The 9,305-nt window shown below is 40.2% G+C and overlaps 2 protein-coding genes across 3 annotated transcripts; one reads left to right on the plus strand and one right to left on the minus strand.

Annotated features, from left to right (window-relative positions):
• Nucleotides 1–56: 56 nt before the first annotated feature.
• On the plus strand, nucleotides 57–1,013 carry atp5md (ATP synthase membrane subunit k). 2 transcript variants are annotated; one of them, XM_061275030.1, is made up of 4 exons: nucleotides 57–164; nucleotides 527–627; nucleotides 710–814; nucleotides 861–1,013. In XM_061275030.1, the coding sequence occupies exons 2-3, from the start codon at nucleotides 541–543 to the stop codon at nucleotides 797–799; spliced, it is 177 nt and encodes a 58-aa protein (XP_061131014.1). In that variant the 5' UTR covers nucleotides 57–164; nucleotides 527–540; the 3' UTR covers nucleotides 800–814; nucleotides 861–1,013. The 2 variants fall into 2 exon arrangements, with proteins under 2 accessions (XP_061131014.1, XP_061131013.1); XM_061275029.1 differs by having other exon boundaries at nucleotides 891–1,013.
• taf5 (TAF5 RNA polymerase II, TATA box binding protein (TBP)-associated factor) lies at nucleotides 994–5,448 on the minus strand. Its single transcript, XM_061275028.1, has 11 exons — nucleotides 5,016–5,448; nucleotides 4,188–4,419; nucleotides 3,794–4,109; nucleotides 3,446–3,609; nucleotides 3,199–3,334; nucleotides 2,980–3,100; nucleotides 2,694–2,823; nucleotides 2,428–2,592; nucleotides 2,157–2,334; nucleotides 1,871–2,048; nucleotides 994–1,472 (listed from the first exon to the last, which is right to left on the minus strand). The coding sequence occupies exons 1-11, from the start codon at nucleotides 5,422–5,424 to the stop codon at nucleotides 1,258–1,260; spliced, it is 2,244 nt and encodes a 747-aa protein (XP_061131012.1). The 5' UTR covers nucleotides 5,425–5,448; the 3' UTR covers nucleotides 994–1,257.
• Between the last annotated feature and the right edge of the window lie 3,857 nt (nucleotides 5,449–9,305).

Consider the following 9,305-nt stretch of genomic DNA (forward strand, 5'->3'; position numbering starts at 1 on the left):
TGGCCAATCAGTGATCGTATTTGGTGATTGCCGTCATTTTAGACCAATAGTGACAAAGAACACAACTACTCTGAGTAGGCGGGATTTCCTTTCAATTCTAGCATCGAGGCCTCCGTTGAAGGGCACAGTCTTCTCGCAATCTTGTCAAGGGTCCTCTGCTCAAAGTAAGTATATATTTTGAATTTATGGTTGCTTGTCGTTTTAACTGCATGAATGTCATCACATTCTACTCGCGTAATTTAGAAGGTCAGATTGCCTTTATACATTCGCTAGCTAACGATAATGTTGTGTAGACGGCTCACGGTTAGCTTGGTATGCTCATAAGCGTGAGTGACCATCCCGTCAATGTCAGGCTGAATGAACCGTGGTTGCAATCCTTCGCTCACAAGAAAAAACAAACTCAGACAAGTGCAACAATTCCTGATTATGACACCAGTATAATTGAGCTGACATGCTAATAATGCTATAGCTGCATATAGGTGCTAGAATGAGTAATAGAACTTCCAATCCGATCTTTGTGATATAGATTCACAAACCATCATGGGAGGTCATGACGCAGGAACGGCGCACCAGTTTACTGGGTTTGCTAAGTACTTCAACGCCTACACCATGGTCGGCAGGAGAAATGTAAGTAACCGAATCCATTGCCTGTTATGCAACTCACATTTTAATATACTGTATACATTTGCTTTATGAATTACTTTCACAGTGTGTTTTGGCCACATATGCCACCCTAGCAGCAATCGGTCTCTTCTTTAAATTGAAGCCCAAGAAACAAGCCGCAGTCACTGGGAAGTAAAATGGGTATAAACAAGTAAGTACCTCTTGACTAATTGTACCAAAACACACTTTTGCATTAGTCAACTGTGTTGTGCTTGTGTCCTTTACAGATGTACAATTGATTTGTGTCTGCTGGGAGTGGAGTAGGCAGCTGGATGTGCTTGGAATATAATGTCTGCATAGTTTCTTTATGTTATCAATAAAGACCATTGATGCCGAAAACATAAAAACAATTTTTATTTACATGTTTATCTATAAAAACACTATAATACAAAAGTGGCATCCACATGTTGAGCTGTGCGCCTAATTATTTCTAACTTAGTCATCAGTTACAATGGCACCGTATTAGGACATTGTATTTAGGTCCTACATCACGGTCAAATTTAAGAGTTGACAAATATCAAACATTTATCATCAGAGGTTGTCACACTGTCCAAAAATATCAAAATGATTTCAAGCTAAATTCAGTTAAAAGTCTTATGGATTATAGCCACCGGCTGCCAAAAGCAGATTTCTGCGAGTGAAGTGAAGGTGAAGGACAGGTGAGGATTTAGTTGTGTAGCAGCCAAGCAGAAGCTCCTGGGAGTTATCCTGTAAATGAACGTGTCCTGTAGTTGCCGTGAAGTCGTCCGTCTCCAAATCATCGAATGCTTTCGTGGCATTCCACAGGCGAACCGTGTTATCCATAGAGCCTGCGAGACACAAGATTCATGTGTATTATACATTATAAATATACAGTGTAGAAATTAACCATCCCTGAAAAGGGAGTTGAACCCTAAATTATGACATTTATGCATTTGCTTAAATTTATTATACACATCTCTCGATTGAAAACTAAGCATGCACTGCTCTGTATATTTCTATCACGCATGCAAAAAGCGATGTCAGCATGAAATCGGTGCAAAGACAGTGTTACACCTCTTGACCTCTATTTGTTATATCAGTTGAAACATTTGCAATCAACATTTTGGCCTGTTTTCTGACATGTTATGGACCAAACAGTATTTATCAATTAGAAATAATGCCCTGTCTTTTAATCTGATTCATCCATTCATTGCCAACATAATCGACATATTTATTGACTACGCACCAGAGGCAAGAATTTCACCATCCCTGCTGAACTTCAGAGAGTAGATGGTATCTGTATGGCCTTTGAGCTCTCCAATCATGAGTCCGTGACCAATGTCCCAAAGAAGAACTCTGCCATCAGTAGCCCCCGAAGCCAAAAACTTCCCGTTGGGAGAGAATGTCAGAGCATGGATTGGACCCTACAAAATGCGTTACAATGATGTTAGACTTGTCTTCGGCAACACATTTAAAATACTCAATACATCAAATACACATTCAGAAAAGTAAGAGTTTAAAAAAAAATCTACCTTGTGACCAGTGAAGATGCGAACACAGTTTCCATTCAGGACATCCCACACGCGGATTGTACGATCAGAGGAACCCGTGGCCACATAATTGGAGTTGGGATGGAAGCGGGTGCAAGTGATGTCCGCCAGGTGACCAGCAAACATCCGCAGAGGTTGATAATGATCTGTAACCCACAGACTGAAGAGGGACATATTAGATGTGATTGATGATTTCTTTGGCAATGTTTTGCACAATTGAAATGCAAGGCAAACATGTGTCCACAATTCTTACCGGGCAACTCTGTCATGTCCCCCGGAGACAAAATAGTAGCCATGAGGAGAAAACTGGGTGTCCCACACAGGGTAGTTGTGGCCTTTGTAGCCCACCAGGCAGGTGAAGGTTTGGAGACTCCACAGCCTCACTGTGCCATCTTCAGAACTCGACAGCAGGTAGTTCCTAAACGTGCACCTCAGTCGTCATTACGCGGATCATATAGTGCTCATGTCTTTTGTGCTGAAACAGATCATTCAGGGCGGCATGGGATCCGTGCTTTTTACCTGTCTGGGCTGAAGCTAATACCATAAACCGGACCACTGTGCCCGTACAGGAGCTTGGACTCGCTCGCTGTCTTTTCATCCATGATCCTCTCCAGTACATCATCTGACTCTTTATCAATCAGGTTTAAGTCTTTGGCAAGAGAAACAATGCCAAGTTAGCTCCATTGCACAAAATACTATGATGCAATTTTGGCTCGCAATACAACTGTTAGGCAAACTATTGGCGCTGGGCCAACCTTAGTTTCCAACTGTTTCTTTGCCGACTGCTATTGTTTACTCACTGTACCTGCTGAAGACTTGACTTTGCGTAGTTTTTTCGGAGTGACACTCCACACTCTGACTGAGGAGTCAGCGAAGCCTCCTGCAATTAAACTGGAGTCATCCGTGAAGTCTACAGCAGTTAAACCCTGCAGGAAACATTGAGGAATAAATCAGGATACAACAATTGTGTTTATATTTACCGGACTTGAACTCCGACTGGAAAGTGAGTAGAAGAGATTCAGACCTGGTATGCGTTGAGAAAAGAGTAGAAGCAAACAGAAGGGAGGTTATCTGGTCCCAGTCGGATCCTCTTGGTGGCCTCCTTCAGGTACATGATTTTGTCCAATTTGTCCGAGTCTTTTAGTTCTGGAAGAGGTATCCTGAGAAACACAGTGCACTTTTCAGGAAATTCAAGAGGCTTGCATTGACGCTCAAAATAGTTTAAATAAAGTGAATCTTTTCTAAAACAATGACAAAGGAATCTACTATACCTTGTTTGTGATGGTGCATTGGGATCTTGCTTCTTGCTCTTGGAGCCCATGCTGTCCTTTTTAGGTTTCTTCTTCTTGGGTTTGCCCTCCTCGTTCTCTGCTTCCTCATCCTCATCATCGAGCGGCAGTTCGATTTCCGGTTCCTTAAGCAAGCCATAAAAAACCTGGAAGGAGGTGAATAAAAAAAATCAGTTGGCAGCCTGTTACAACAGGTCTACTATTTAATTAGTATTTTCAGACAAATTGAATTGTATTCAGTATGTGTGTTACTCGCTTATAGAAAGACTACTGACTTATAGAAAACTATTTTAATTCTTATCTTTTAGGCTTTATGAACAACATGCTAACCTTTGCCTTATTGGCCTCTCTCTTGCCCTCTCCAGCCAAACTACCAGACATGGCATCGATCTGGCTCTTGCTTCGTGGCATGCCATCAAAGATGTCAATGTAGAGGTGCTCTTGGATGATATTCCAGATCTGGTTGTTCTGGCGCTCTTGCAGGTGCCTCTTGAGCAATTGGTAGGAGTCCCGAGAGATGCGCAGGACAAACTTGCTGGTGCGAAAGTCGAGCAGAGTCTCGTTGCCTCTCATGTGCTCCCTTTTTGTCAAACCTGACAAGATTTGAAGGTCATCTCTGTAATAGCATTCTTGATCCCCGCTAAACCTGAAATGAGGGGGCAGCAGGTTATTAAAATGGCAAGCGCAATAGGAAAACAAAACAAATAATGACAAGAAAACTCACTTTTCAAAAAACGCCTTGGCTTCATTCTCGTGGTTGTTGTATACCAGTTCCAGGTACATGTGCACAAAGAGTGGATAGAAAACCTGGGACAGTTCTGCTCGATGACAGTCCAAAACTGTCTCTATAAACTTTTTTAAGCCGCTGTAATAAACCTCATAGAGAGGTGGGTCTCCCTGTTGGCTGTAAGCAGATAAAACTACACTCACATCTGGTTGGTCCTCTGCAGGTGGAGCTGAAACACAAGTTAGTATTCAATATTAGCATATAGTATAATAAAAACGCCTGCAGTCACTGGCAAATCAACTGGACTGCAAATCGAAATACTTAGGAAGTTAGCAACTCTAATCGAAGTAAAAATGAACTTTCTTTCATTCAAATTTATAGTTAATTTGCCTTCATTCGTCCATGAGTCTGATTTAAAAGTCCAACACATTCAAGTATAGTATTTATTGTAAAACAGATGAATTTGTTGGTTGTGTTTGTTGAAAAACATATGGGAAAGGCACCTTTGAAAAAAAATAATCCCATATTAAATCGCAAAATGGGAGTGGTGCTAAATTAGATTATTTTTCAAAATCGTCTACCCCCGAATTTTTGTCTATTCGCATACATCTGTATGAAGGAAAAAAATATTAAGTATTATTGGCTACAGTACACCTCAAATGAATGGGACATAATATCCTCTGTGTAGAACTAAATGAATCGAAATGGGTATGAGGGATACTAATTTACAAAAATAGCACGTATAAAATCATACACGTTAGTGTTTCGTAAAATGGAAATCACAAAACAAAACAAAATATTTGTGTGCAAAGTTGTATCACGCACCTTTGACTGGCGCCTGAGTTTCGGAAGAGGATGTCACTCGGCTCAGGAGAGAGTTGGCATCCAGAGCTCCTTCTTCCACTGTTCCTGATGCACCTCCAGATACCGAGGACGTATCACCAGCCTTGGAATCGAAAAAATCCTGCGGTAATCCAGCTTCTCGACGCAAAATGTCGACAGACTCGGACAGTTGGTTCTTTTTAAGGAATTGCAGAATTGCCAGCAGCGTCTGTTTCTCTTCCCGGGTTCCTGTTGCGGCTTTGTTACTTCCAACCGAAGCACCGGACCCTGGGGACGCAGAAAGTACCCTTCCATCATTTGCGTTGTTGTTTACGACGGCATCAACGGGTGGTTCCGTTTTAATGTCCTTTATTTCAACAGCGTCGGCCATACCGCCTTGTACGGCCGCCATTTTCGAAATGAACTGCGCATGCGCAATAGTACCAAAAGGTAAAGCCCTCGTGATGCAACATATTACCATTTGATTGGCTATCTATGCGGTATGTCAATACAAGACACCGCTATGGTCACATGCCACAATGCCCTTAAAAAATCACTATCCCATCCTGCAAAGTGAGTTACGCGATTTGTTTTTTGAACAATGTGCAAAGACTGAGTAATGCATAGGTTTTTTTTCATCTGAGGTATTAGGACAAAGGTTTAAAACATTACGCAAATATGATCTATAAAAAAGCTTAAACATGGTATTTTGTCATCTGTTGAAGACTTTGCAAGAATGTAAAGCTCTGAAGTTGGAAAATGAATTGAAAAGGTGTGTATCTTGTGTTGGAGTCTCAATATGTAGTGTTATTAAAATATAAGAGATCATTTTTTTGTACCTCTTCCCTCTCCTTTCAGCATGTAAACTTCGTTGAACTATGATATGTATATGACTTTCCTCTAAATATTTCTTTTTATCTTGTAATGTGTTCACCTAAATTAATTTGTGTATGAAGTGCGCTATAGAGATTCCTTCATTTCTTATAACTAATAATGGAGGTACATACTTAACCTGAGCTTAAATGAAGTTTTAGCTCACTGTCTCATCGTGTAATTTATGTTTACATATTTTATGGCACGTTCCATTTCATACCAGGTGGGGGCAGTTTAGTCACACATCACCCATTCCCAGCCCCAACACAATGACCTTCTTTACAAAGGTGTCAAAGGGGGAAAAAAGCAAATGCTGTCATCCATTTCTAAACAGATCAATATTTCACCGGGTGAAATTCAGCCAAGTCATCACATTTATTCCAACACACCATTCTTTTGTCACCCTTTCCAGTCAACATATAATGTGTGTTTTTTCTTGTGCATTTTACTTCCACAAATTGGAAGGCTGAGTTTTATTGTACATTATTTCATTTAATTTTCAACTTAATGTATGCAGTAACTCAGCACTCTTGATTTTTCAGTATTTTGCAAATATTTTCGATGACACACACAAGCACTTCATATAGATTCTTTATACATGCACGCATATCCAAGGTTATTATGTGCATTTACTGCCTCTTAAGAGCATGTTCAAACTACACACTATGGGACAAAAGAGGGTTTTCAGCCCAAGCGGTAGGGTGTTGTATAACATTGCAGGGGGGTTCTCAGTGTGCTGGAGAGATGGGGGTTGTGGGAGACACGCAAACATCAGCAATTCAGGGCGTGGTCAGAGCATACCCTCTCTTTAGGTCGTCTATTAAAAAAATATTTTTCCGATGGCAGTTTTGCATTTAAATCTAAAAAATGTCCAAAGAAATCAAGGACAAGCTGACGTGAGATGTTTTTAAAATAAATAGAAGCAAACATTTACACACAAATGAATCACTTTATAAAGCACTGCGATCCACAGCACCGCATCTGAAAGCACATATCCTGCAGAAATTAAAAGGAGGTATGTTAATAATAAATGTAAAACAATGTATTCCCAATTTTCTTTTGAGGGGTAAAGGGGAATTAGGGCTGGAACTCTGTGTTCTGAATTGTCAATACAGTATGTGGACATTGAAAATTGATTGAGCAGTCATTCCATTTTATGTACAACTGCTCACATGGTCTTCATAAAAAACAAGAAATGGCTGAGGGAGGAGGTGAGAGGCACGTGTTCATCCGTCCCCTCCCTTCACACCTCACTGATGACTTCACTGCATGTTGCCTCGTCTTTCTGTCTTTATCTGGAGGCAGCAGGGTGTGGCGTCATCCAGCACAGTCAGCTTTGTACACAAAACAGAAATTACAGCCACTTCTTGAAATTCATCTCAATTTATGTAAACATAATATCTTCAGATTATAGAATTCAATCATGTAAATAAGCATTAAGCAAATGTGCACTATGAAATCTTGTTCAAATTAAGAATGTCCTCTATGAAATATTTGAGAATCAAGAACAAAAATATAGGATCTAGTATCCAAATTGAGGCATATCTCAAAGTATATTTTATGCCCATAGGCTGTGAAATATTTATAATCCAAGCTGCGCAGAACAATGCGTGAGGATGCAGATCTTGTGGGGGCACAGGGTAGGGCGTGGCAGGTCTACAGAGCTTTTATTTCTGTTCCATCTTGCAGTGATAAGAGGTGCTGCATGCATGTGCCGCATGATGGTCACTTAAGACCAATTCATCGTTTTCGCGCTATCAGTTCATACTTCCATGCATCTGTCATTTGTGCGTGAATTACAATTTGTCGACATTGCCATTATATTATCTGGAGGATTTCCCACCGCTTTCTTTGTTTGGATGTTTTCCAGATAACCAATGTGATGACAATCAAACTCAGCTTCCCTGCAACTCACCAAGTTTTGTTGCATGATGCTTTTATAGCAGCAGAGCTTGGCAGACTGGTCAGAGAAACTCAACTGTCATGCTTACAAGGAAATTTAGGTGGTGCATTAATTTGCGCCCTTTGGAATATACTCTGGCTGCAGGTCTTTGAACTGTAAACGGTCAGGCAGTGCAACTGAAACCCCCTGTAGTGATGCAGGTGTAAATAATTCATAAGCTGAGACTCAGAAGAGGGAGAAATTGCTCAAGTAGAAGAGAGGAGCGAAAGAAGTGGTGGAGAGAGGCTGCATAGTGGGTGGGGGTCAGGGGATAGGAAGGGCGGGGCATCTGGAGGGAGGCAATGCCATGCTGAAGGTGGGGGACTCTCAGAAACCGTGAGAAGACGAAATGCTGAAATGAAGCAGCAAATAAGAACAAACTGTCCACGAGTCTCCAGTGTGATGATTTTTTTTTTTTTTTTAAAGAAAGGTTCCCTTTATCATTGCAGCCTTTTTGTCAGTTTCTTTCTCTGACATGCAGTACAAGGAATAGCAGTGGTGGTCTTATTTGTCTCTGTATGTGCATGAAGAAAAATTAGAGCCTATTGCGCACCCGGGCAGAATAATGGGTGTGACGGCAGAGCACTGGCACAGGAGCTTCTATTTGGGTGATGAAATGTAAGGGTCTGCATTATTCATTACTGACCCAACTGGAGAAGGGGATCCTGCACGAAGGTTGTCGACTGTCGGCCTTAAAGGCAGGCTAGCAAGAGCATGCCCTTACAATAGCTGGGAAGAAGAGGAAGGGCACATGTAGCAGTAAGGGTACATGTAGCAACATGACAAGTGACTGCCATCTTAGTGGCATTTTCTTCAAAACAATGAACACTTAAAACACGTAAGCAAATAGTCCTTATTAAAAAAAAGATGAACAAACATGTACACCCTTAAAATGCTGAGTTAAAAACAACCCAAATTGACCAAATTCCTATGTTGTTTTTGATCAAAACAAAACAATGCAATAATTATTCTCTTTTTTGCTAAACAATTTGACCCAATTGGTCGATTTAATTTTTAACCCAGCAGTGTAAAGGATATACAGTATATGAGTTATTTTACTCCCAATATTGTTCTTAAAATGAACAGTGGTCTTAAAGTGGACTCACGCTAACAGTAACTATGTTAAAAAAAAACTCAGTTCTGGTGACCTCACACAATCTATATAATTTCATTATTAATTTGCAGTGCCCAATCATACGAGTGAAAGGATTACCATCCATTTGTGCACAGCTCTGATTGCAATCATTTGGAAAGAAAAATAGAAAAATAAAAAAAATTAAAGAATCATCATAAACCATGGTTTATGAATGATTTATGATGATTCTTTATTTTTTTTATTTTTCTAAAAATGTTTTTAAAAAATTAAATGATATGGGGGTTTATTTGGGTGGGAGTCCAGATGGGTTAATGCAAGATACACCTTTTTGTTTTATTTGTACATTTTAAAGAAACATTGACTTGATAACAGACAATCTCAC

This window comes from Syngnathus typhle, linkage group LG3 (genome assembly GCF_033458585.1).
Source record: "Syngnathus typhle isolate RoL2023-S1 ecotype Sweden linkage group LG3, RoL_Styp_1.0, whole genome shotgun sequence".
Lineage (NCBI taxonomy): Eukaryota > Metazoa > Chordata > Actinopteri > Syngnathiformes > Syngnathidae > Syngnathus > Syngnathus typhle.

Excerpts from the sequence above, each read along its gene's own strand:
- taf5 (XM_061275028.1), bottom strand. The coding sequence starts at position 5,424 with ATGGCGGCCGTACAAGGCGGTATGGCCGACGCTGTTGAAATAAAGGAC. Across the intron at positions 3,335-3,445 it reads AATGCACCATCACAAACAAG|GATACCTCTTCCAGAACTAA; the intron begins GTATAGTAGATT and ends TGTGTTTCTCAG. Across the intron at positions 2,335-2,427 it reads GGACATGACAGAGTTGCCCG|TCTGTGGGTTACAGATCATT; the intron begins GTAAGAATTGTG and ends GTCCCTCTTCAG.
- atp5md (XM_061275030.1), top strand. The coding sequence starts at position 541 with ATGGGAGGTCATGACGCAGGAACGGCGCACCAGTTTACTGGGTTTGCT. Across the intron at positions 628-709 it reads CCATGGTCGGCAGGAGAAAT|TGTGTTTTGGCCACATATGC; the intron begins GTAAGTAACCGA and ends TTACTTTCACAG.